The sequence below is a fragment of the Muntiacus reevesi genome, chromosome 2 (genome assembly GCF_963930625.1).
Source record: "Muntiacus reevesi chromosome 2, mMunRee1.1, whole genome shotgun sequence".
NCBI classification, from domain to species: Eukaryota; Metazoa; Chordata; class Mammalia; order Artiodactyla; family Cervidae; genus Muntiacus; species Muntiacus reevesi.
The window spans coordinates 238,433,120-238,460,084 of record NC_089250.1 but is presented as its reverse complement, the minus strand read 5'-3'; the positions used below and the strand labels follow the sequence as shown (position 1 = coordinate 238,460,084).

Below are 26,965 nucleotides of genomic sequence, written 5' to 3'. Positions count from 1 at the left end.
CAAGCCACCACAGTAAATCAAAGCTCACAATGTATTGAGTTACATGAATATTTTTGGTTTCCCAGTACAGGTAAAGGTTATGTTTACACTACATTAGTATAGTAAGTGTGCCAACAGCATTATGTCTTTTAAGAAGTACATAAACCTTAATTTAAAAATCTTTATTGCTAAAAAGGGGCTTCCCAGGTAGTGCTAGAGGTAAAGAACCCGCCTGCCAATGCAGGAGACAGAAGAGATGTGGGTTGGAGCAGAAGAGATGGGGTTTGATCCCTGGATGGGGAAGATACCCTGGAAGAGGGCATGGCAACCCACTTCAGTATCTTTGCCTGGAGAATCCCATGGACAGAGGAGCCTGGCAGGCTACAGTCTATCAGGTCCCAAAGAGTCAGACATGACTGAAGTGACTTAACACGCATGCACATTGCTAAAAATTGCTATCACTTGCACCTTCAGCAACTGGTAATCTTTTTGCTAGTGGAAGGTCTGAAACATGTTCAGGGTTATCAAAATGTGACACTGAGACACAGTGAGCAAATGCTGTTGGTGCCAATAGATTTGCTTTCTACGTAGTTGCACAAACCTTCAATTTGTACAAAACATAAACACAGCATATTGCGAAGGGCAATAAAAAGACATACGCCTCTATTGTTAATTATCAACTCAAACTAATTTATCTTATTTTTAGTTTATTCTTCCATGTAAAGTCTTAATCCAGCAAGGTTCCCTCCACCACAACTCTGAACTTCTGGTCCTCCTTTAACACGGATTCACCTCATCGGCCTTCCAGGGGACAGGATGTGGTAAGAAGAAGGCTGTCCGGTGACCACTTCCCCCTCTCGAAGTAACCGCAGACACTCACTCTCAAGGGAGGAAGCTCCGAAGTGCCAGGGCGCACGCAAGTACCCTTCAAGGTAACTGCCCGGGACCGCCCCCCACCTCCCCCAGCCAGCTGAGGCCGGCTGTGCGCGGGAAGCAGCCTGGCACATCCGAGAAAACCTCCGCCCAGCTCCACCACGCTTCTCAACATGCGCGAGGCTACTGTGGCCCATCCTTCTGCTCTACGAAGGGGAAACTGAGGTCCGATGAGGTCCAGGGACTTGCTGCTCCGCACCCACGCGCCTGGCAGAGCTAGCACTGGGAAGAATGTAGGTAACAAAGGTATACAAGCTGCGCGTGCTGAGCCCGGGACAGACGGTGCCCACTTCAGCTGCTGGGCGCCGAGTACGTCACTGCCGCTCAGGGAAACTTGAGGCGGGAAAGCCGACCCCGCGGGGCCCCCAGACCCGGCCTTCCTTCCCCCTCCTCTAGGCCCGATGCCGGGGTGGGGCCTCTGTCGGGGTCCGGCCCGTTCGGTGGCGATTCCGCCAACTCGGCCCGAGCCCCTCTCCCCAAAGTTAGGCGCGGGTCCCCACCCACCCAACTCTGCGGGCCAGGGTCAGAGTGGGGCCGCAACTCGCCCGGGCCCCACCGCCCCCGCCCCGCTGACTCCTCTCTCTCCCCTCCCCCGCGGAGGGAGGAGGAGACTCCGCGGCCCTCCCTCGGCCCTCCCGGCGGCGGCCGCAGCAAGCCCCGTGCCCGCTCCGCCCAGCTGCGGCGGATCGGACGTCCGGAGCCCGCTGGTCGCCAGCCGAGGTGAGCGGGGGCGGTAGTGCAGGGGGCCGAAAGCCACCGCGTCCCGGGAACTCCCTCCGGGCCGCGAACCTTCAGCGGGAGGGAAGGGGTTAAGTTGGGGGGCGTGCTAGAAGAGGAGCCGCGGGAGCTCCCGCGTCCGCAGCAACCCCCAAACTTTAAGCAGAACTTCCTAGCCCCCTCCGCGGGCTCCCCTACCTCCCGGAGCCCCAGCCTCAGGAGTGAAGGGGTTCGGGAGTTGGGGGAGGGGGGACGGCAGAGGGCAGGGCCGCCCTTGAAAAGCTGCGGGCTGGGCCAGACCCGAGGGGGACAGCAGCGGCGGGGGCGGAATTTGGACCTCTCCCGGGGGACCCAACGTGGTCACCATGGCGAATGCAGGACGGACGGGCGGCGCGGGCCAATCGGAGCACGGCGCCCCTGGTGGCTGCCAATGGGGGGCCGCGCGGCGGGGTGGGCGGGACCGCGTCTCGCTGGATCGGGAGACCCTCCTCCCTCATCCCGCCGCCGCTGTGCTGGGGAGGGGGAGAGGAAGTGAGGATTTAGGCGACTCGTGGTCGTGGGAGGGCAGAAAGGGAATTTCTGGAAGGAGTTGGGACAGGTGGAGCGACGGCTCAGTGTCAGGAGAAGGGAGTGGGCCTCCGTTGTCCCACTATTATGATTGTGAGAACGGGCGATGTCCTGCAAACCTCCTTCCCCACACGGGGCTTCAGTTTGTCTGTCTTAAGTGTGGGTTATGTAGGGCTGTTGGGGAAGTAGGATTACTTCGTGTCGGCACAGATTCTGCCCACTGGTTAGCCAAAGCTTTTAGGTATTTGTTAGTGCCTCTCCCCATCTTACAAGTAAGAAAACAGCATCAGAGAGGGCATGGCCTTGCTGGTATCAAACAACGTCACAGAGGTAGAGATGGGGCTCCTGGGAAGTCCGCTGTACTAGAGTGAATAGTTGAAGGAGTTGCTCAGAGGCTCGGGGCTGGGGTCCACCCCATCCTCTCCCAGCTGTGCTTGGCCTGATGACTGAGAACCCCATAGTGTAGGTGGTCCTAGGGGCACCGTGCCCCTCAGGTGATCAGGACCCAGGAGGGGAGGCATCCAATCCAAGCATTCCAGCCCCCTGCCCCACAACACACACCCAGTTTTGCTGCTGGTCCTTGATGTGGACCAATAGCTGTACCTCTGGATCTGAGGCGGCCCATTTGTAAAAAAGGAGTTCTGGAGTTCTGATTAGTGGTCCAGGATGTCTTTGGCTTCTCTGTCCAAGATGGAGGTACCTGGGAACAGATTAGAGGTGCCTACCCCCCAGGGCTCAGGTTTCAGCCTGTAGGCTCAGCTTGCCTCCCTTTCCTCTCCTGGAGGTCTAGTGATGGGAGCATGGGTGACAGGTCAGAGGGACAAGTGCCCACAGTCTGTGGGCTGACCAGCCTTGGGCCCTGCACTTATCCAATCAGGCTGTCCTCTGTGGTTTCCTGCTGGGCTCTGCTCCCTGCCCACAGCCAGGCCTGTGGCCACAGGCCAGCCCCACAGCCCCACCTGAAAGGTTCTGGGAGGTTATAGAGGGTTTCTGAGCTGGAGGGAGGAGTTGGGCCATTCCACCCCAGCATCCCATCCCACACCCACCCCAGCCCCCTAAGCTGGGCCCCATCTAGGCCTCAGCACTGCCTACTCTTCTCACTAGATATGAGCCATCAAAACACGGTTAAGGACAAAATAAACTTGTCCCCCTGCGAGTCAGATAGACCCCTCAGGTAAGAGGCCTGATCCTTGACCTGGCCATGAGATGACCTCTGACTTCGACCTTGGCCACAGGCTCTGACACCTACCTGAGCCTGACACCTCTCAGAGCCTGACCCTAAAGTGACTCCTGATCCTTAGGATGGTGCAACCCTCCCTGATTACAGGGAACCCCTGGCTGTTCATCTTCCACCCATCAGCCTGGGAAGCATTAATGCAGCATCTGCTGTATGCTGGGCCCTGTGCTGACAGCCAGTGAGTCCAGGATGCCCTTGTGGTTTCTCAGCGTGGCCACTGCTGAAGAACAAGGAGGTGTCATGTTGGGAGCACTAACACACTCTGTGTATGAGGTTGGGGAAGGTTTCCCAGGGGATTGTTATCCAGAGGTAGGTCCTAAAGGATGTGTAGGAGATACTGCTAGAGAAAGGAGAAAGAACATTCCAAACAGGTCCACTAGCAGCAGGAGCCACCGGTCACTTTGTCTAGACAGGGCTGATGAAGGCCTTGCCTGAGGCAAATATCCAATCAAAACATTCTTCTGTCCTGGCCAGCAGCTGCCTGGAGCAGTGAGGATGACTGTGGGGCTGGGGTTCAAGAGCTCTTGAGTCCCATGTGGACCTGTGCGTGCTTGCTAAGTCACTTCAGTGGTGTCCTACTCTTTGCAACCCTATGGGCCGTACATAGCCCACCACTCTCCTCTGTCCATGGGATTCTCCAGGCATGAATACTGGAGTGGGTTGCCATGCCCTCCTCCAGGGGATCTTCCCAAGCCCGAGATCAAACCCACATCTTTGGCGTCTCCTGCATTGGCAGGTGGGTTCTTTACCACTAGTGCCACATGGGAAGCCCTCCCAAGTGGCTCTGCCACCCAGTTAAGGGGATGTGAAGCCACGGTTCTGCTTTCTGCTCTCCACCCCACCAGCCAACTTTGAGCACATCCTGCGTGCAGGGCCTGTGCTAGTGGCTCCGGGTGGCACAAGTGTCCTGCCTGGGTTGGGGGAGGCCTGAACTGCAAGAGGAGAGAGGGCAGCTGGCCAGGTCTGGCTCTGGAAGGTTGTGGGGATACACTGGCAGAGTGGGGCTGGGGAGACCAAGGCATTTCCGGGAGGTGGTGGAACTGAGCCTGAAGGATGGGTGGGGTTTCAGAGTCTGAGGGGGGCATCCCAAGTCGGGGATCAGACTGAGTAGAGATCCTGAGGGTTTGAGCAAGAATAGACCCGTCTGGCTGGTGCTGGGGGCGGGGGTGGGTACAGGAGAGGGGAGGGTGAGTGGTAAGGACTTTCTGGGCCTGTGGAGGCTGGTCCCTCCTCCACCTGCTCTGTGGGGAGTGGTGACACCCAGCGGGAATCAGGAGGCCACCCCACACACATACAACCCAGCGGAGGAAGACGCTGAACCTGGTGGGGAAGGACAGACGGGTAGGCCCCAGGCCAGTCTCTACAACTGCCAGCTGAACCTCTGTGTGGTGTCTCTCTCGGTGAGTGTGTACGTTACCAGGGCTTGGTGTGTGTGTGTGCCCCCAAGGCTGTGTAGTGTCCGTGGGGTGGGGGTAGGGGTGAGGGGAAGCATTGCTAGGCAGAGCCAAGCTGCCCTTGAGTGTGTAGGCAGGGTTCCTGGTGTGTCCAGGGGTGGGCTTCTCTAGAAAACCTAACTTGGGACCCCCCACCCCCATCCCTTTACACACGTGTGCACACACACCCTTCAGGGGACCTGGGCCTGCAGGAAGAAAGGCACGAGGCCCGTCTAGAGCCCCTCTGACCCCCCTCCTCCCCCATCCCGCCCCACCCCTCCCTTGAGCGTGGGTGCCTGGAAGCCATTAGGGGCCTGGGTGGCGCCCGCCCTGGCCCTGCACGACAGGCTTGGGATTCCTGGAAGGAGCGGGCCACCCCTCCCCGCCAAGCCCCATTCAGGCCTGGCAGCTCCCAGAGGCAGAGAGGATGTGGCAGCGGCCCCCTCCTTGCCGCCCTCTCGGTTTATGGACTGCAGGAAGGGTCCAGCAGACAGGGGTCTGGCCCCAAGGACCCCCGCCTCGCCACCCCCCATTCCCAGCACAGCTCTAGCCTCTGATGAGGCCACCGGACTGGCACTCAGATTTCCTGCCCCCTTCCCCTCCCCCGCAGGCTCTCACATTGTTTTTCTTTTCCAAGAGCTTCTCCATGTGGAGTTGGGCCAGGAAACTGGGGAGAGGAGGACTGCGAGTGTCGGTGTATGTGTTCATGTGTGTGTATATATGCGTGTGTGCATTTGCCTGTCTCAGGGATGAGTATGTATCTTTGCGTGTCTGTGTATATCTGTGTGGGCACATGTGTGTCTTCAGGTGTGTCTGTGACTCTGTATCTACAAGGAAGCATCTCTCTGAACACATATATAGTTGTTGTGTGTGCCTATGGGGCCATCTCCATGTATGTGTGTGCCTGCCCATGTCTTTATCTATATTTACATGTATGGGATTGCTTGTGTGTCTGGGTGTGCCCGTGTCTGTGAATGCACATGGGATCTGGGCCAGTCACCTCATTGCACAGGTGGAAAGACAGAGTCACAGTGGGTACTCAGCCTTCCAGGGATCCCTTGGGGAGTTGGGTATACAGGGAACTGAAACCTAAGTCCGGAGGGCTGTGTCTAGGGGCGTAACTTAGTCTGTGCAGGTGTTACTGTGGTTGAGATATACATGTTTGTATGTATGGAACTATGGGTGGTGACATGGCATCACCAATTACTCAAAATATCCCACACTTGGATGATTAAAATGCAAATCCCCAGTCCCACACTTACTGAACATGATTCTCTGAGGAGTGAGGTCCAGGGACTACATTTTAAGCAAATGTCCAGGTGAATCTGAACAACTTCTTGCTCTAGAAGCACTGGCCTCCCTCACCCCTCACTCCATTTCTACCAGGAGAGAAACTGAGGCCCAGTATGGGGCAGTGGTTTACACGAGGTTGATGACAGAGCAGGGACTAGAGCTGGTGCCTGGTAAAGGAAGACAGACAATAAACTAAGGGCAGACGCACTGGAGAAATATATTGGAATGGCCAAAAGTTTTGTTCTGGTTTTTACATAACATCTTAGGGGAAGAAACTGAAATAAACGTTTTGGCCAGCCCAATAGTAGGATCACTGAGCCGTCCTAAGGAACTGTGACTGTAATAGTCATGAATTTAAATGAACACTGGTCCACAGTGTTCACTGGTGTAAAACCTGTGATGCCTGGTGTTACGGGTGAAGGCACGAGCAGGCAGAGCAGTGGGAGCAACCAGAGATGGCACTGCCTGGAGAGACAAGAACAAGTGAGGGAGCTGGAACACTGAGGGCATTTGGGTGGGTGAGGTTGGGACCATGGCATGTAGCAAGGAGAGAAGGGACAGGGTGGGCAGTGGGGACAGTGAACAAGTGGGGGAACCGATGCGTTTTTGGTGTTGGAGCCTTTGAGAGAGTGAGTTTGGAATTGACTGTAGAGAGGAGGGGTCCCAGCTACTGGTAATGACAAAGGTGGTGGCCACTGGCAGGATCCAGCGTGTGTTTTTAACAACTCACTCTGGCTGCTGCTCTTGAGGATGGATTTGAAGGAGGCAAGAGGGGACAGGGGGATGGGACAGGGACAGTGGTGGCTGCAGTCTCCCCAGTGGGAAATGATGGTGGTGGCCTTGATGGTTAGTGGTTGAGGATGAAGAAGGTAGGTGGATCCCTGTGATGTGTGGCAGACAGACTGACAGGACTTGGAGGTGGAGAGAAAGCCAGTTCCAGGATATGGCCCACGATGTGAAGAAGTAAAGAAGCACTCTTCTCCCAGAGAGGGAATCCAGAAGGAGGCTCCAGTTGGGGGAATGGAGACAGGGAATCCCATTCGACCAAGCTGCGTCTGAGTTGTCTGAGGGACATATGGGTGGTTCTGGAGAGCAGCCCAGGCTGGGGGAGAGACTGGGGGTTACTGAGGACGTGGAGAGATGGCTCAGGCAGGGGCAGCCAGAAAGGAGAAGGCGGCCAGGACTGGGGTGACTCCAGCACTGCAGGGATGAGCCTAGGTTGCCAACCAGGGAGGCTGATGGGGGACCGCTGGAGAATAGGAGGAAAACCCAGAGAACATCCTGGGAAGGAGAGGTGCAAGAAGGGAGGGCTGGACGGTGCCCAGAGCTAGAGAGGGCATATCTGCGAGAGTTGAGACATGCCCAGAAGGTAGGGCAGGGGGGCTGGAGGCCAGGCTGGTAAGGCTTGAGAGAGGGCGAGGAAGGTGCACAGGGTGGAGACAGCAAGCATGGACCACTCTGGATGGGCCTGGAAAGGGAGGAGACAGAGAAGGGAGGTTAAAGTGCCAGGAGAGACTTCAGCAGGGAGCAGGCTCCTTGGAGAGAGATCATTGGTCAGGGTGGCAGAAGCTGGATGGGGGGCCTTTGACTCAGGGAGGGAGAGCCCCCTGTCCTCTTCACGGCAGAGAGGAGGGGGATGTGGGGCTAAGGGCAGGACAAGGAGGGAGCACCATCCTGACAGCTCCTCTTTTCACCACAAACTGTGACATTAGATATGCTGCCAAGAGTGGGGGGCTTAGAGCCTTGAAAAGGGTGATGAAGGGACACAGCCAGACAGTATTGGGACACTCTTCCAGGTTACTGAGAGTCCCACCAGCAGTGCCCTGATAGGTCACCCAGAAAAGGAAGGAATAATGATCAGGGCAGGTCTTAGGGGCTGCAGTGAGGCACTGAGGGTCAGGCCCAGCTGAATGGGAAAAGAAGTACGAGATAGCCCAAGGAGCTGTCGGTGGTCAGCATGAAGCCACTCTGAGGGAGAGTGTGGCAGGCTGGGGACAGAGCAGGGCATGTGTCTCACTTATTTTAAAAGGGATGTGGCCAACAAACAGCAGAGCTTAGTGGTCGGCATAGGGGGACACCTCACCACACTGTATGGCCCCCCCATCTAGACCCCAACTTACTTCCATCATACCACCAGTGTGTGCATGTATTCACCAAACCCACGCCAGGGTTTGGACTTCTAGATGGTGTATCTGGATCAACTCCAGGGTTTACTTTTGCTGAGTCTCCCTTTCCTCTTCAGTAAATGTCTATAGTTGCCCTCGAGTCTGCTGAGAGGATAGCTCACATAGGCATGATGCCTGGCCTGTAATTGGCCCTCCATAAATGTCACTGTTATTGTCATCATGTGCTGGGACAAAGACCAAGAGCCAGCCATCCCCTGCCCTCAGCAAACTCACAGCCTGGGGTGAAGTTGGAGTGCTCACAGGGACACAGAAAAATAGTACAGTGAGGCTGGCTGGTGGAGACATGGGCAGGGGCTAACCACCTGGGCTGAAGGGGTCCCGGAAAATCTCCTGGAGAAGACGCTATTTCAGGTAGGTTTTAAGGATGGGAAGAGTCAGCCCAGCGCAGGAAGAGGCTGGGAGGGGACTCCTGGCATCAGGGCCAGCATGGAAGCACGTAGCATTCCGGGCGGAGAGCAGTATAAGCCATTCGATGTGTGAGATGGGACCTGAAGGTCAGGGACAGCGTATCAAGGTTTCAGATCAGCGGTGGCTGCTCCAGGGTGAAGGGACTCAAGGGGGTTATCTGGAGGCCAGTGAGGAAGCGGCTGCAGGCCCTTGCTCACCACTCCAGCCTCACTGGCTCCTGGAGGCGACCAGTTTCACTCCTATCTTTGCCCATGCTGTTCCTTCTACCGGTCGTGCTGTTCCCTTCGCTTCCCATGCCTGAGCTTAAGGGTATGGACAGTTGGTGGCCACCTCCAAATAATGATTGTGTGTTCTCCCGCAGGTCGGAGGAGCGTTCCCTCCCCATAGCCCGGAGAGCAGCCGGTAGCAGTGTCCATCATGCACAGTGGTATCGCGTCTGCCACGCGTCCCCCGCGCCGCCTCTGAGTCCAGGACTTCCAGTCCAGCGCCCACGAGCCCGCCCGCCCCCGCGGCCACACCATGAGCCACGGGCCGAGCCCCCGGCTGGCCGAGTCCCCGCAGCTGTCCAAGGGCAGCCTCCTGACCATCCTGGGCAGCCCGTCGCCCGAGCGCATGGGGCCCGCGGACTCGCTTCCGCCCACGCCTCCCAGCGGCACGCCCTCCCCCGGGCCGCCGCCAGCGCTCCCACTGCCGCCGGCGCCCGCGCTGCTGGCCGACGGGGACTGGGAGAGCCGCGAGGAGCTGCGGCTGCGGGAGCTGGAGGAGGCGCGCGCGCGGGCGGCGCAGATGGAGAAGACCATGCGCTGGTGGTCGGACTGCACCGCCAACTGGCGCGAGAAGTGGAGCAAGGTGCGCGCCGAGCGCAACCGCGCGCGCGAGGAGGTGCGCCAGCTGCGCCAGCGCCTCGACGCGCTCACCAAGGAGCTGGCGGGCGCTCGGCGCGAGCGCCAAGAAGCGCAGGGCGAGTGCGAGGCGCGGGGCCGCGAGCTGGCGCGGCTGCGGGGCGCCCGGGGGTCCGCGGACAGGACGCCCGATGGGCCGGAGACGGAGCCAGAAAGGGAACAGGAGCCGGTGCCGGTGCGCGACGTCGGATCCGGATGCGAGAGGCCGCAGGGCAGCCAGGTGCGCCGCGTGGGGCGGGGCTCCTGGGCGGGGCCTTCGCGCTGGGGTCCGGAAGTGGGAGGGGCTGCCTGACCCGCGCAGGAGCCGAGGCTGTAGGGCTCAGAAAGGGAAGTCCAAGGGCCTGGCACGGGGGTAGGTATCCCACCTCCTGGGATTCAGGCTCTGCCGTGCAGAACCCCAGGTTACCTTCCTCCCACAGACCCCAAGGGCAAAGTGTCCCTGATTCTGGTGGTCCCGCCGCTCCCATACCTGAGTAATCAACAAACCCAACAAATCATCCTCTCTGAGCAGGAGCAGGTTTTAAGAACTTACCTGAAAGGCATCCATTCATTAGTCGCAGAGCTGAATCCTTTTATTTATTCAATTTAGAGGAAGGAGTAAACATTTTTAACAGGTGTCTATCAAAGCTGAGGGGTGGGGGGGTGTCAGGGCAGTGGGAGCACGAAGGAGGTCCTTGAGTCAGGCTCTGAGGAGGGAGCTTCACAGAAGCTTTTCTAGAAACGATCCCATTTAAGCTGAGATAGGAGAAATTGATGGTGAAAAGTGCAGGAATGCATTACAGGTGATGGAAATTCTGTGCAAATAACGAGAGGCTGAGAGTGCTTGGTAAATCTGGGAAAGGCCTCTGTCATTCCATGGGCACCCTTACAGATTGCTAGGCTCTGCATACACACTATCTAGTTAATTCTCAGGGCAACCAAGGGAATACTGGCTTTACAAATGAAAACACTAGGGCGCTGAGAGGTTAATTACCAGTGACTCCCAACTGGTGACTGGAGTCGCTGGGAGTTGACCCCAGATGAACTTCTGAGCCCATGGTGATAATAATTAGGCTATCTGGAACATTAATGATATGTGTGGAGGGCAGCCTCCTCTGAACAAGCAAGATTCACCTGAAGGCCGTTTAGGGACAGAGTCCAGGCTCAGGTTGCTCCCAGCTCCATCCGCAGTCAGGTCAGCTCCTAAGATTCTTAGCTGCCCTCTCCCCTCTCCTGCCTGTAGGCTAGAGTGGTCACTGCTGCCTCCTGGTGGCTGAAGCCCCGTTCCCGGGGGCCTGCCTGGTGCTTGCAAGTGACATTCCTTGCTCTTCTTTGGGGCAGAGGATGAGCCTCTGTATACCAGCTAGCCTCGGGCACTGTTCCTGCCCTCTCTGTGTTCGGTTATGAGTCACCCCAGGAGGTGGCAGGTACCGTGGCAGGAGCTTGGAGGATGCAGCCTGAGTTTGTTCTCCAGCCCAGCCTTGTCTGTGATCTGTGACCCTCCAGCAATTCCCTTCTTCCCTCTCTGGTTCCTCAGTTGGGAATTGGAGCTTTGGACCAGATGGCCTCAGAGGCCCCCACCCAGACAGTCTGAGATATAAGAGGAGTAGAATTTCACTCCTCAGGCCCACTGTCCTAGTCTGGATAGGGAAACTGAAGGTCAGTGGGGAAGGGACCAGCCCAGATTCATCTGGAAAGACTGGGAGGAGCCAGGCTGGGACAGAGGCCATGGACATCTTGGGTCTGTGGTCAGAGGCAGGCCAGGGGTTGAGTTAATCAACCCTCACCCCTTTCTGTCGGGAGCCGGTTCTGCTCTCAGAGGCCACCTTCCTGTGCATCTTTTATCTATTGTGGTTTAGTTGCTCAGTGGTGTCTGACTCTTTTGTGACCCCATGAATTGTAGCCTGCCAGGCTCCTTGTCCATGGGATTTCCTAGGCAAGAATACTGGAGTGAGTTGCCATTGCCTTTTCCAGGGGATCTTCCCAACCCAGGGATTGAACCTGAGTCTCCTGCACTGGCAGGCAAATTCTTAACCACTGAGCCACCAGGGAAGTCCATGCATCTTTTACCATGAAACTTACCATGATTCAGGTGATCCCACTGAAAAGTGGGATCTTTGAGCAGGAGTCCTTTTTGAGGGAATCTAGTCCTTATTGCTTGTAGGAATCCCTGCTTCTGCATTCATCAGTGTCCCACCAAATATCTGCACACTTTCAGCAGCAGAGAGCTTACCACCTCTTCTGGGGAATCTTCCAGGATTCAGGGAATCTGAGTGACTGACTCTGTGAAGTTCCAAGCAGTGAAGGGAGAGGGTGTGGCCCTCCCTCTCCAGGGGTGGAGAGACAGGCAGCAGAAGAGGAAATGGGGGTCCAGAGGACTATGTGGCTTGCCCATGGTTACCCACTAAGCTGATGCCAGACCCTGGACCTGGGAAAGGCCATGATGAAGGCCAAGAGGGTGAGGGCTCAGTGATCACTAGTCCAACCTCTGCCTGGGTCCCCGCAGGAGCTGGAGCTGGTGGAGAGCCTGCTGAAGAGCAGACCAGAGGAGCCCGAGGGCTGCTGGGAGGTGCGCAGCGCAGGGGCTGGGGCCCCACGGGGCAGCTCGGGCCGCCAGGAGCGCAGCCGCCTGCCCTGGGAGGACACCACGGTCGAGGAGGATGCCTCCAAGCTGACCGCCCTGCGGCTACGGCTGGATGAGTCCCAGAAGGTGCTGCTCAAGGAGCGAGAGTGAGTCCCGGGAGGCAGGCAGGGGCTGGGGGGCGGGTCAGGCCATACCAGGGCCTCCTCGGAATCACAGAATGAAAATCCGTGTCACAGAAGGTGAGTCTCACCGAAAGGGAATGGGACTTCCCCTTGGAGTCCCATTGACTCTTGGGACTTGAGAACAGTGGTACTGTGCCCAAGGAGCTAATGTGAGGGTTTTTTAAAATTAATTCAATTAATATGTGTCAGGGATCTGGGTCAGGCACTGTGCTCAGTAGGGATAAAGCTATCCATGAGACCAGCAATCCCTGCTTTCATGCAGGGAGAGTGCCGTGGGCAAAAATCAAAGCAGGGAAGGAGGGATAAGGGGGCTGAGGGGTGGAAGCTGGGAGTTTGGTTTTGGATGTGTTGAGCTTGATTCAGCAGGAAGGCATTTGGGGACGTGAATGAGTCTATAGAGTTCAAGAGACAGGTCTGGGCTGGAGGTAGAAATTCAGGAGTCATCAGTGAATAGATGATGCTGAAAACTATGAACTGGGGTGAGAGTGGATAGGGCAGAGGTCAAAGGATGGGGCCTTGGAGCCGACCAGCTATAGAATCAGAGGAAGAGGGAGGCAGCAAAGGATACAGGAGAAGGGAGCCAGTGAGGGGGCAGAGGAACTGTTTCATGGATGAGGGAGCAGTCAGCTGGTCAAGTCAGAAGAGGACTGAGCACTGACCAGTCGATTTAGGACTTGGAGGTCACCAGTGACCTTAATTGGTCATTTTTGCCTGATTATGGTGAATATTTAGTAACACCCCCCTTTCCATCCAGAAATTAAACACAAAGATGGTATAAGATAACTACACACAGAAATCTTTTAAAAATCAGTACAGTGCCCTTGTGAAGGTAGAAGCAGAGATCACAGCCATGCTTCTGTAAGCCAAGGAGCACCAGATATTGCCACCAGAAGCCAGGGAAGAGGTATAGAACAGATTCCCTCTCACAACCCTCATGTGGAACCAATACCTTGGTCTTGGGCTTGGAGCCTCCACAACTGAGACACTGCATTTCTGTTTAATCACAGTGAACAAAAATCAACCTGTTGTACTAACTGAAATGTAAAGTAATACTAAACTCTCAGAATGGGAGGCCAGCGCAGTGTGGGGGTTGGTCATGAAACACTAAATACCGGGGCCAATACCCACGGCGCCTCCTTCACATTCAGGGCAGAGTGTGCAGGGTTAGGGTGATGAGAGCAGCTGATGGAGCGCCCACCCAGTGATGTTGGCGAGAAGGGACTCCTCCTTCGGAGAGTCACTGGACAGTGTTTTCCAGCTTTTCTGACTGCAGAGCTGTGCATTCACACCAAGTCAGCATAAAACAGATAGGGGGAGTGGGGGTGTTATTTGATGGATGAGCCCAGGGCCTGGTGCTCTGGAGAACCAGTCACTCCCCACAGCAGGGGCTGGACTCTCCCCACAGCAGGGTGGAGCTCCAAAACTGCATGACCAGGGTGCCTGCCACAGAGTGGGGTGCCAAGGCCTAGAGTATGCAGTAAACCACCAGAAGCCAGGGAAGCAGCATAGAACAGATTACCTCTCACAACCCTCACAACACCTTGGTCTTGGGCTTGGAAGGGACTGGAAGACTATGCAGGAGGACTCAGCAGAGGGCCCCAGTGGGCTCACCCCCACGTCTCCCCTCCCCAGGGATAAAATGGCACTGAGCAGGAACATCGAGAAGCTGGAGGGAGAGCTCAGCCAGTGGAAGATCAAGTACGAGGAACTGAGCAAGACCAAGCAGGAGATGCTCAAGCAAGTGAGTCTTGGAGACCAGGGTGGGCTTCCTGGAGGAAGCAGTACTGTGTCATTGAATTTCAGCAGTGGGAATGGGAGAAAGAGGAGAATTCAATCATTCACTGTCAAGCACCAGCCGTATGCCATGTGGTGATCTGTGGGCTGGGGCAGGAGGTGGAGGAGGGGTTGTGGGGAGGAGACCAACAGCAACCAGGTAGATAAATTCAGAAGCTGTGAAAGCCAAAACACAATCAGAGAGATGAGATGGTGGGTCATAGAAAGGTCTCTCTAAGAGGGTTACATTTGAGGCAAGACCTAAAGTGATTAGAAGAAGCCACTGTTGAGAAGAGATGGGGGCAGAGTTCCTGGCAGAGGGCACAGCAAATGCAAAAGTCCTGAGACCAGGACAAGCCTAGTGTGTTCAAGAAATAGAGGCCAGTGTGGCTGAAGGGTAGTTGGTAAGAGATGAGATTGCAAGGGGATCCCACCGGCCTTGTAGACCAAGATAAAGGAAAAGAGTCTGGATGTTCACTGGGCACATAGTGGGTATGAGATCTTGTTAGAGCCTCCCAGCAGTCAGGGAAACACACTTGGTGTCCCTATCTTACAGATGAGGAAACTGAGACTCCAGCTGGCAGAGAGGAAATTCCACCCCTGCAGTTTGGGAACTCTTGCATGCTGGGGTCAGGCTGGGCTTCCCTTACTGCTTCATGCGCAGACCCTGATGGCCACCAGGGGGCGCAGCCACCCTGCTTTTCTAAAAGGCTGGCAGCTCACAGACCCCAGAGCCTGAAACTAGATTTCAACCAAACAAGAAGATTGGTCTTTAAGTAGAATCTCCTTAAGGAATCTCCTAAAATAAAGCTTCCCAGACCCTGCCCTCACTCTCCTGTGTCAGCATCTTTGGGGCTTAGGTCCAGGAATCTGTCTTTTTAATCTTTTCAAATTGTGTAGTCATTTGAAGAAATGTGAGACCCAACTGTGCAGTTTTACAGATATATAACTATAAAGATTCTCATTTGTATCTGGGTTTTTTTCCCAGCAACACTGCATATTTAAGGTTCATTCATGCCATTGCAGAGTATTCCTCTGGCAGTTTTCCCTGCTCTTAACAGGGATTCTGCACTATTTTAAAAGCACCCCAGGCAATTCTGGTGTGACCAGCCTCACACCCACAGGCAGACCTGCATTCAGATCCAGTGGGGGTGTCCAGCCAGTGTTCGCTGAGGGTGCCCAGGCCATACACGGATACGAAGGCGGGCAGACAGAAATGCTGTCTCCCAGGCTCACATTCTTGTGGATGTAGGGAGATGGAGAAGCACCCCTTCTAGATAGGGAAGACAGGAGGAGCTTCCCTGAGGAGAGGGCATTTAGGCCAAGACCGAGAATGAGAGCAGTCAGCCCTTCAAGATACCTCAGATGGAAAGCACGGAGCAGAGGGAACCACAGGTGTGAAGCCTGCAGCAGACGGAACTTGTGTATTTGAGGACCAGAGAGGAGGCTCAGAGAGCTCTGGGGAGAGGGTGATGCAGTTGAGGGGAGATGGCTTTGTGGAACCAAGGGGTTGGTTCTTAGGGAACCTGGGGTTGGGGATATGATTAACTGTATCTCTTTTTTATTAATTATTTTCTGGCCGCACAGAGTAGCTTACAGCATGTTAGTCCCCCAACCAGGGATGGAACCTTTGCCCCCCTGCAGTGGAAGCTCAGAGTCCTCATCACTGGACCACCAGGGGATTCCCCTGGGGTTATCTTTTTTTAAAAGCTCACCCTGGGCTACTATTGTGGAAAATGGGTTGATGAGAGAAGGTCAGGGGGCAGGAGGAGGGCGCCCAAGAATGGACGCTGGGAGACTGGATGATAATCAGGGAGGTGAGAGATGTTGGAGGAGGCAGATGTGGTCAGATTCAGGGTCTGTTCTGGATACCCCGTGGCCCATTTGGGCCTCATGTAAGGCTTCTTGCTGAGCCCTCCGGCACCAGCGCCCACCCCTCCCTGGGTGTGGTGGTCCTCACCTAACTAGCCTGTGCTGTCTCACACAGCTCAGCATACTGAAGGAGGCCCACCAGGATGAGCTGGGCCGCATGTCCGAAGACCTGGAGGATGAGCTGGGTGCGCGCTCCAGCATGGATAGGAAGATGGCAGAGCTGAGGGGCGAGGTGAGGCCACCAGCAGGGCCCTGGGTCTGGGGGTGCCCGGGGGGCCCTGCCTCCATCAGTCATTCAGTCACAGGAGGGCAGGAACCAGCCACAGCCCTGGGTGCTCCAGTCTGCAGGGGGTGGGCCTCTCTGGCTCACAGAGACCAGAAGCTCACTCACACCCTGCACACCCTGAAATAAGCCCGGGTTAATTATAGCTGCTGCAGCTGGACTTGCTTCCTGGAGCCAAAAACAACTGCCGGAGGAGGTGGGGAGAGGGGAAACCTCCCGCTCAGTCTGTGCTGTGCCCCCTCCCTGTGGACCCCTCCCCCTGTCCTGCCCTGTTGCAGATGGAGCGGCTGCAGGCGGAGAACGCCGCCGAGTGGGGTCGCCGGGAGCGGCTGGAGACGGAGAAGCTGGGCCTAGAGCGGGAGAACAAGAAGCTGCGGGCGCAGGTCGGGGACCTGGAGGAGGCGCTGGCCCGACGACGGCGGCAGACGGCCAGCGCGCTGGACTGTGACCTGCGGGCCAGCCAGGCCGCGCTCTTTGAGAAGAACAAGGTGGGGTAGTGAGACGGCCGCAGCCAGGGCCGGGGCAGACCACCTCCTGGGCGTCCAGCTCCAGACTGCAGGGGGCCAGAGACCCTTGAAGTAACGACTACAGACTGAGGAGGTGATTGCCTGGCAACGGCTCCTCCTGGGCACCCGCTGTGGGCCAGGCCCAATGATACCACCATCATAGCTGGGTTTGTGGGGCACCACTATGGCCAGGCTCCGTGCTGGTGCTTTTTGCCCGTGCTATGGAGAATACTTGGTGGCGTAGTGGTAAAGAATCCACCTGCCAAGCAGGAGATGCAGGTTCGATCCTTGGGTCCGGAAGATCCCCTGGAAAAAGAAAGGCAACCCACTCCAGTATTCTTGCCTGGAAATTCCCATGGACAGAGAAGCCTGGCAGGGTTCAGTCCATGGGATCACAAAGAGTCAGACACAACAACATCACTTAATCCTTTCAGCAGCCCTTTTATTGGTCTAACAAATGTTTGTTGAGCTCCAGCTGTGTGTAGGCTTTGTTCTAGGTGGTGGGGACACAGTCGTGAACAGACAGGAGGAATGTGGCCTCCCCTCATGGAGCTGATAGCTGAGGGGGATACAGACATTGCTCCCTCTGTCACACACTTATGCTGGTCACACAGCTCTATGGCTGTGGCAGGGAGAGAGGAGAGGGGATGCCCGGGGACCTGGCTGAGGCAAAGGTCCTGGGGAGGCTTTCCTGAGGCAGTGACGTTTAAGCCCAGGTCTCCAGGGAGAGCAGACATTGACTGGCAGTGGACTGATTCCAGGAGGAAATTTGAAAAATGATGTGAATGAATGTCCCATGGTGACAGGGACCGAGAGCTTTCGAGGAACAAGGGAAGCTGGTGTGGCTGGAGGGGAGCAGGCAAGAGGGTTGTGGTAGTTGAGGCAGGAGGCCTGAGCCACCTTTGAAAAGTGAGAGGTAGGTGCAAGCAAGTTGTGGCTCTGAGCGCTCACTGGCTGCTATGTGGAAGATGGATGAGAAGGCAAGCTGATGAGGAGTCTGGGCCATTTCCTGGGGGCAGCGGGAGATGATGGAGGCCAGGACCAGGCTGAGGTTGGTGGAAATGGAACAAAGAATGGATTCAAGAGGCCATTTCACAGATGTGAAGACTGAGGGCTCAGAGAGCTCCCAGAGCTCAGGTGTGGACAGTTCCTCTCCTAGCTGCTCATCTTCCTCCCAGCCACTCTGGCTTCAGATCTCTTTACTTCCAAAACACACTCCTCAGCTGACCCAGAGCTTTAATGCCGTTTATACATCAAAGAGTCCTGACTTTATCCCTCCCCAGAAAATGAGACTCAGCGCAAGTAGCCTACTGCACACCTCAGGTCATCTCCAGCAGGCACCCCCAGAGTTCCATGTCCAGAGTGGAGCCAGCAGTTCCACCCACCTCCCCCCGCATCACCCCCAGGCCTTCTCACCTCACTTGGTGGCACCTCTAGCCTCCAGCTCCTCACCCAACTCTAGTGCTGGCATTTCAGAGAGGTTCCAGGGAGGAGGGACCACAGCACCACCTGGCCTCGTGGACTCCCCGGCATGAGCCCTCCTCCATCTCCGCTCTCCTGCAGGAGCTGGCCGACCTGAAGCACATGCACGGCAAACTGAAGAAGCAGTTCCAGGAGAAGGTGGCGGAGCTGGCCCATGCCAACCGGCGGGTGGAGCAGCACGAGGCCGAGGTGAAGAAGCTGCGGCTGCGGGTGGAGGAGCTCAAGAAGGAGCTGGCCCAGGCTGAGGACGAGGTGAGCCCCTGTGGGGCCTCGGGGTGCGGCCTGCAGACCTTGGCTGGAGTCGGTGGGAGTGGAGCTGCAGGGCCCTCCTGTGTCGCTCCATGCTGGGTCCCCGGTGCCTGGTACAAACCTGACTCTCGGGAGGCACTCAGGAGAGAGTGGGTGAGTGACAGGTGGTGTGTGGGTAGGAAGACGGGAAGAGAAGTGGACAGATAACGTAGATGAGTGGTTGAGTAGAGTTAATGAATGGATGAGTGGGTGGATGTGAAGTTGGTTAAACGGACAGAAGGATAACTCCATGGATGGATGAACAGATGGATGAGGGGATAGATGGACAGATGGCTGGGAGAGAGGAGAGATGGATGAGACATAACAACAGATGTCTGATGGGTGGTTGGACGGATGGATGAAGGGGTAGGTGGGTGGATGAATGGATATGTGGAAAGATGGATGACTGAGTGGATAGTGGAAAGGTGGACAAACAACTGACTTGGTCAGTGGGTGGAAGAGTGAATGGATTGAAGGAAAGAAGGGCAGAAGGATGGGTAGATGGGAAGATGGGTTTGGAAGAGTGGAAGGACAGAAGGGTAGTATGAATGGGTGGCTGAATAGATCAATGGATGGTGAGTGGGTCAGTGGGTGTCTCCATAGGCAGATGGATATTTCCATGGTTGAATGGTCAGACAGACATATTCATAGGAATATATGGGTAGGTGGGTTGATAGATGGATCAGTAGCTTGGGGCATTGGAGGATGGGTAGATTTGGAAGGGAGAGGCAACAGGCAAGAAGAGGCAAAAAAGGGATGCTTTCCTGGAGGAGCTGGGCCTTGGTCTAGTTCTTAAAGGAGAGACAGAAATTACTCTCGAGGAGGGTCATTCTCAGAGAAACAGCAGGAGTGGCTGGTTCTCAGCAGATTGCAGGGCAGGCTGGCCCAACCCAAGGTGACTCCTGCGCTCTTGGCCCCGTTCACCCTCACAGTTGGACGAGGCCCATAACCAAGCGCGGAAGCTGCAGCGGTCACTGGATGAGCAGACGGAGCAGAGTGAGAATCTGCAAGTGCAGCTGGAACATGTGCAGTCGAGGTGGGCCCAGCGTGCCGCCCCAGGGGCGAGGACTCCCGGCCGGGGCACACACACAGGGCGGAGGTGCTTCCAGCCCAGGGGCAGGGGTCAGGGCTGGAGCCCCGAATGGGCCTAGAGGGGAAGACAGGGAAGGAAGAGATCTGGATGTCCTGGGGCCAGAATCCTGTCCCCTCCAAGCAGGAAGGGCCAGGGCTCGGAAACCAGGGAAGGGAGTGCAGGAAGTAAGACCAGCTGGGAGCCTTGGAGTTGTGTCCTGTGGCCAGCGGATATAGAGGGAGCAGCCAAAGAGGTCAGGCCCAACTCGGGGCAGCAGGGAGGGCAGGTGGATCCGGGCAGTCTGATGAGAAGGACAAGCAGCCCGCAAGGTCCGCAGGCTGGGGTGACTCTGGACTAGCTGGGGTCTGTGGGATCCCAGCCCTGATGATAGCCCCAGACCCCTCAGCTGCAGACAGGACCCATCAACCTCAGTGAGGGAGGACCAGGAGGTCTGGGGGCCCACCCAGCACGCACTGCCTGCCGCCCCATCCCAACACCCCGAGAGTGGCTCTCTTCCCCAGACTCCCCTTAGAGCTGGGATATGTCAGAGAACATCTAGTCCAAGCCCCGCCCCATTTCACAAGCTCCCCCCTGAGACTGATTTCCTGTGCCAGGCCAGGCCCTTACTTCCATCCTCTTATTTCATGGAATAGACAGCACCCAGTCTCTGCTGCCAAGACTGCCTGGGTGGTGGGAACTCTGGCTCTGCACTAAGTAGCTATGTCATTTTGGGCCACTTACTTAACATCTTTTTTTTTCCCCCCGAGTTTCCTCATCTGTAAAATAGGATTGATAACAATTTTTATTACTTCTTGATTGTGGGAATTAAATGAGCCAATCTGTGCTTATAAAAGGACCTGGCCCATGATAAATGCTAAATAGTAGCAGAGCTTTAGTATTGGAGTCAGATATTGTGCCCTGGTTGGATAGCATCACCAACTCAATGGGCATGAGTTTGAGCAGACACCAGGAGATAGTGAAGCACAGGGAAGGCTGGCCTGCTGCAGTCCATGGGGTCTCAAAGAGTCGGAAATGACTTAGCAACTGATCAACAGCATTGTACTTTAAGAACCACGATCGTAGGAGAGACAGGAAGGAGAATTTTTTTCTCCCCCTAGGGGGCTGGCAAATGAGGAAACTAAGGCACAAGAGGGTTAAATCTTCTCACTGCCACACAGGTGGTGGGTGGTCAGGTCAGACTGTCCCCCCGCCAGTCATCTGCCACCTGAGCCCTTATTTACAGAGCATGTACTGTTATATATGTGCTGAGTGTCTGTGGCTCAGAGCACAGACTGTGGAGCCAGACCTGATAGCCGTGTGACCCGGGCAACCAAGACTCAGTTTCCCCAGCTGCTTGGGATGTTGCCTATGAAGTGTCATGCTGGAGCCCAGCCATAAGTGCAAGTCAGGCTCGTGTCTGGCCAGCTCTGCCCACCCCACCCCCCTCCCCATCTACCCCCCGCCCCCGACTCCAGCACATGCCCCTCACAAGGCCGCCTAGCCTCAGGGCCTTCCCGCAGTCTTGGCCACATTCTTTGGGAGCCATAAACTCCCAAAATGGGCAGGCAGGCTGGCTCTGCCCAGGCTCTCAAGTGCTTCCATGGGGAGGGCGGGGGTGCCCAGGACCGCTGCCTCATCTTATTTCCCAACTTTTTGTGCTTTAATGTTCCGGGGACAGCTCACTAAATCACCGTGCAGTAATGGAGGCCCCCACCCGCGCCCCTCCCCGCCATGTTAATAATTCATGCCTTCCAGTAAGAAGCAGCCAGGCGGCTGCTCCGCTGGGGGTGGGCGCGGGGAGCCAGGGAGGAGGGGGGGGATGGGCATTTCCTCTACTGGCTCTTCTTAGAGGCAAGTCTGCCTTGTAAATTTTGGCTTTAGGAATTTTAATGTGGGGAAAAACTAGGGCGGAGGGCTTTCTCACTGACATTAGGGATGTAGGGGACTCAGAACCCCCACCCCTGGACTCTCTTCCTATGGTCTTTGGAGCCTGGCGTGGGTTCGAATCCCAGCCGCGGGACCTTGAGCCGGCTTCTTCACCTCTTCAAGCCATCCCCCCTACCCGTACCCCCTGCCCACTCAGGAGCCAGCCATCCAGTTCAGAGCCCAGCCCCTTCTCGCTGCCGTCTGTGGGACATAGTGCCTCAGTTTCCCTATCTGTAAAATGGGAGAGACAGGAGCACCTCCCTCACTTTGGGGACTTCTGGAAGGATGAAGTGAGATGAAGTAATGTTTGTGGAAGGCCCAGTCTAATGCCTGGCAGCGGGAAGCGCTAGTGGAGGCTTAGCTGCTGTCAGCACCAGCGGATCAGGCTGGTCTCTGACCCGCCTGTCACCCCACCCCACAGGCTCCGCCGACAGCAGCAGAACGCCCCCCTCTTTGGGAAGATCCGCAGTGCTCGCTTTGGCGCCGAGGAGGCAGGGGACGGAGCCAGTGACCTGGACGAGGATGAGGACCTGCAGATCCAGGTGGCTTAGAGCTGCCGGCGCTGGGCAGGACGGGGCCGTGGCCTGGACGCCACCCCCCCAACTCTGGGTGCCCAGGCTGACCGGCCACTCGAACTGATGCAGCTGTCTGTGCTCGCTCTGGGAGCCGACCTCGGTCTCTGCCACAGACAACTTCCTTCTCTCCCACGGTGAGCGTTGGTGGTCCCACCTAACCGACACTCCACGGAAGGGAAGCCGTGGCCTACGTTTTATATATATATATATTTTTTTAATATATATATATGTCATATATATATTAGTATATATGCCTGGGGTCCTTGGACTTATTTGGTTTTATAAACACAGGACCACTCCAAGGCCCAGTCAGGTGCCCCCACCCACCCAGGGCTTTCTTGCCGGGGGAGGGGGTGTCAAAGGAGAGCTGTTAGGGGCCTCCATCCAGGCTGCCTCTCTGGACCTTGGAGGTCTGGCAGGGGCTGTGGCTGTTCTTAGTACAGTGTGATAACCCAGTCTTTAGTAATAAATGGAGTTCAGGTTCTTGGGTGGAGTCCTGAGTGTGTGGCAGATGCAGGCACGCGCGTGGGGGACAGACAGGATCAGCCTGCCCCAGCACCAAATCTGAGCTCGGGAATATTGATATGAAGTCACTTGAGTGACTTAATAAATGAATGAATGTGAGAAAGAATGAATGAATGAACAGTGGAACTGATGAATGGTCTGGAATCCAGCTCCTGTGAGGGGAACGAGAAAGGATGGTGCATGTTTAATCTGCAGGAGACTTCAGTTCTGACTCCAGATGAATTCAGATATCTGCTCTGGCCCTTACTGGCTGTGCAACCTTGGGGAAGTTACTTGCCTTCTCTGAGCCTCAGTTTCTCCATCTGTAAACTATCTCATAGAGTCATCAGGAGGATTAGATGAGTTCACCTGGTCCTCATTAAAAGTGAATTATAATTGAAACACTTCAAGGTATGCCCTGGAAAGGAGGGATTTGCCAACTGGGTTCGGCCATAAGGAATGACATTCAGGCAACTGACTGGTGGGCGTTTACCCAGAGCTGGGTATGAACACAACCTCTAACCCTTTCGTCATTCTCCTAGCCCTGCTTTAGGTAGTGACATGATAGATTTTATCTTTTGATTCTTAATTCCTAAACTTTCTATAACCAGCCAGTGTATATTAAATCTGGTAGGAAAAGTTATTCAAAGCATGGTAGTATACCTTGTTGAATCTTCACAAGCTGAGATGGCATTTGAGACACCTGCTCTTATTGAGAGTTTGACGTGAACTCTTAGCATGCAGGGCCTGCTTTCTGCAGGAGCAGGCACTCTCAGAACTGTCCTAGCCCAGGGGCCACGGCGAGTTCCCTGTGTTCAGAGGTAAGAACGGAGAGGCTGGGCTCAGAGCAAGGGCCTGGCACCCAAGAGAAGTTAAATTCAATTGATGGAGGTGGAGGGAGGGCTCCCTGCCTTGGGGTGGGCAGCTGCAGTTAAAGACTTCTCTCCTGTTGTGGCCCAGTCTAGGGGACCCTTGGGGCGATGGTGCTAGGACCCACGACTGCCACAGGCCCTGGGGGCTGAGAGGAGGCGCCAGGCAGGCCCAGGAGCCCCGCAGAGGATGATAAATAGGTCCCCTATTGCCAAGCCTAAACTGTCCATGCTGGCAAGGTGAGGTCTGCTGTCAAGACACAGAGGCCCCAGATCCCCTCCTGGGCTCCAAGGTGGGGAGAGAGGAGTGGGAGAAACCCCACATGGATCCCCCCACATGGGTCTTTCCCCACAAGCCAGAGCCAGCGGAAAAGAGAAAAGGCTCTGCGGGAAGAGGAACATTTTCTGCCAGGGGTCTTGCAGTTTTCTCTCCCAAACAGGAAGTGGGCCCCAGAAAAGGCTGAAAGCGCTGCCCTTTGACCCCTGGGAGCCGGGAGTCAGGCGCTCACAGACAGCAGCCCTGAGAGCCGCCCCCTAGGCCCCCAGGCAGACCTGCCATTCCCAGACACAGAGCAGACCGTCCAGCCCGGCGGGCTCCCCCAGACTCCCCGGCACCTCCGGAGAGATAGCGTGGAGCAGGGGCCCCATTACAGCCCCTGTCTGCAGGCGGGGCCACTCCTGAGAACGGCAGAGAGGAGAGGGTCTGGCTTCCCACCTCCCATGTACAAGGGAGCCGGAAAGTCTTGGGAGGGAAGCGCAGCCACAGACACGGGGCTGGAAGGTTCTCTGGCCCTGGAACTCACGCTGTCTCACGGCTCAGAGCCCTTGCGTCCTTGGGGGTCGTGACAGCAACATCTGCCAAACAGAAGCATTAACTTTGGCTCACATCTTGCTTGAAAAATGATATTTAATGCATTGCTGATGTTAATAATGGGAAGTTTCCTCATAAAAAATGTGGGTTTCCCCCTCTTGAGACCTCAGCACGTCAGACCACACGGGGCTCACACTCCTGCATGGCCGCAACTATGGAGGTGAGAGGTAGGTGCTCCCTGGAACAGTGCACAGGCACCCATGAACCACAGTCCCCACCACTCCCTGCAGCCTCACCTGCACCCTCCTCACCTCTCACCGCCTGGCCCCTAGAAGTAGGCTTGTGTCCTGCCCCTGGCCTAGTCCAGTCGTTCTTTGAACAAGTGAGGAAATTGAGTGTGTGAAGCACAGCCAGGCCAAGTTCACATGTCACTCTGCCTCTCAGAACTCCTGCAGGCTCCTTGTCACCATGGGCAGCAGTGCCAAGAACAGTTAACGTGTATTGAGCCACTCCGTGTGATTCACGACCCTGTGAGGCAGGGCGTCCCAGCATCATCTCACTTTACACCAAGGATGCAGGGGCTCAGAGGGAGCAAGTAACTGTCCCAAAGCTGGGGCTTCCCTAGTGGCTCAGCGGTAAAGCATCCACTGCCAATGCAGTAGACATGAATTCAGTCCCTGGTCTGGGAAGATCCCACATGCCACAGAGCAACTAAACCCATGGGCCACAACCATTGAGCCCACATTGTAGAGCCCAGGAACTGCAACTACCGCGCCCACATGTCGCAACTACTGAAGCTCTTCTGCCCTGGAGCCCTTGCTCTGCAATAAGATAAGCCCTGGCATTGAGAAGCCTGCGCAGCAACAAAGAGAAGCCCTCGCTCACCACAACCAGAGAAAATCTCACACAGCAATGAAGACCCAGCACAGCCAAAAAATAAATAAAAATGTTTAGAAATTATTTTAAAAAAAGAAATAGAAACTATCCCAAAGCCACACAGCTACTTAGTGGTGACTCTGGCATTCCAGGTCGGGCAGTCTGAGAGCCCACACTCCTGATGATGACCCCCTTCCCCTACCCCTCCAAGGCCAGGCACCACCCCACTCCACAGGCCCTGCAGCTCAAGCCATGTTGAACCCCCTTCCTGCCATTCAGATTTGCCCCTTCCCTGTCAAAGTCCCACCAGCCTCTCAAAGCTCAGTCTACTTGGTTCATTTGGGCTGTGTATTTGTCTGCTTCTTCCACCCCACCAGGTGCTCCTTGAGGGCAGAGAAACCTTCCAGCAGTCAGCACAGTGCCTTGGGCCTAGTGAGCATCTTTAAAAAAGGGAAAGAACAAAGGATGGATGACTGGATGAATGAGATGGTAGAAGGTTGAAGCCAGAACCACCCCTGACTCCAGCTTCACTGCAATACTTGGAGGACCGGTCGTAGATGACTTTCTTCTGGTCAGCTGAGAAGCCTCCCAGTCACTGAAAGCTGCAACAACCCGGGGGCAGCAGTGCCAGGGCCTCTTCACACAGACCTGAAGTGCCGGGACAAGCTGCAGAACCTGACGGGCCAGACACTGCCCCGCCCGGCCCCTCTTCCCCCTGCAGCGTGAGGCTGGGGGCCCTGGCGTCTGTGTTCCCCTTGCTCTCCAGTCAAGTTTGTGTTGCCCCTACTAGGCAGCCCCTAGGGTCCCTGCCTTGAGATTTATGCCCAGGAGTGAGTCCCCACATCCTAGCCCTCCAGGCGAACTTGATTTCTGGACCCAGCTGCTTTCTGTTTGGCTGTGTGTCTTCCGGCCAGCTTCTGCCCCTCTCTGGGCTCTCGTTTCCTTATCTGTGAAAGGAAGACAGTAGCAGTTGGATTTTCCCAACAGAAGATGGCTTCACTGTTGGTGTTATTTTTCTGGCTTTCCTTATGCTCTCTGTCCCCTGCCGAGACCCTAGCTCCTGGTCAGCCTGGGGGCCCACCAACCACCCTGGCCACCCCTCTGGGACAGTGGGTGGTGGGCTGGAGACAGAGGCAGCGTCCAGGAACCAGCTGCAACTCTCAACCCGCTCCCCACCTCCCCCACCACCACTCAGCTCCTCTGTCTACTAATTGTAGGGTTGCAAGCAGCCAGCTGCCTCCCAGGCCCCAGGCGGGTGCCTCCCAGTGGATCAAGGGCTCCCTGGAAAGCCTCTCAGCTCTCCACCAGCCCCACAGACCAGCTGCTCAGGGGTGGTCTCCATGGTGCTCAGACTCCCTTCTCCTGCTCTGGGAGGGGGCCAGGAGAGGTATAAGCCTTTCTCAGCTTTTCTCATTTCCCAGGCTTCCCCCCACATCAGAGAGGCACATCCCGAGCCCCCCGCCCCCACTCAAGAACTAGCCATGGGGTTCAGTGAGTGGGAGGGAATTTGCCTGCCAATGCAGGAGACGGGGGTTCAATCCCACATGCCGCGGATCAACTAAGCCCCTGCTCTACAACTGCAGAGCCTGTGCTCTAGAGCCCAGGAGCCATGACTTCTAAGCCCACAACCAGAGAAAAGCCCGAGCGGCAATGAAGACCCAGCACAGCCAAAAATAAATAAAATTATTTAAAAAAAAAAAAAATGAAAAGAAAAACTAACCATGGCTC

At 56.0% G+C, this 26,965-nt stretch overlaps 1 protein-coding gene across 3 annotated transcripts; it reads left to right on the top strand.

The window, feature by feature from the left end:
- The first annotated feature begins 1,013 nt into the window (after window positions 1-1,013).
- Window positions 1,014-26,764, top strand: CCDC102A (coiled-coil domain containing 102A). Of its 3 annotated transcripts, none has more exons than XM_065925403.1 (9): window positions 1,014-1,145; window positions 9,115-9,875; window positions 12,141-12,364; window positions 14,033-14,141; window positions 16,161-16,277; window positions 16,607-16,816; window positions 18,398-18,568; window positions 19,537-19,640; window positions 22,024-26,764. In XM_065925403.1, exons 2-9 carry the CDS (start codon window positions 9,273-9,275, stop codon window positions 22,151-22,153), a joined length of 1,668 nt encoding a protein of 555 aa, XP_065781475.1. In that variant the 5' UTR covers window positions 1,014-1,145; window positions 9,115-9,272; the 3' UTR covers window positions 22,154-26,764. The 3 variants fall into 3 exon arrangements, with proteins under 3 accessions (XP_065781475.1, XP_065781474.1, XP_065781477.1); XM_065925402.1 differs by lacking the exon at window positions 1,014-1,145 and adding an exon at window positions 1,537-1,632; XM_065925405.1 differs by lacking the exon at window positions 1,014-1,145 and adding an exon at window positions 4,816-4,833.
- The last annotated feature ends 201 nt before the right edge of the window (window positions 26,765-26,965 follow it).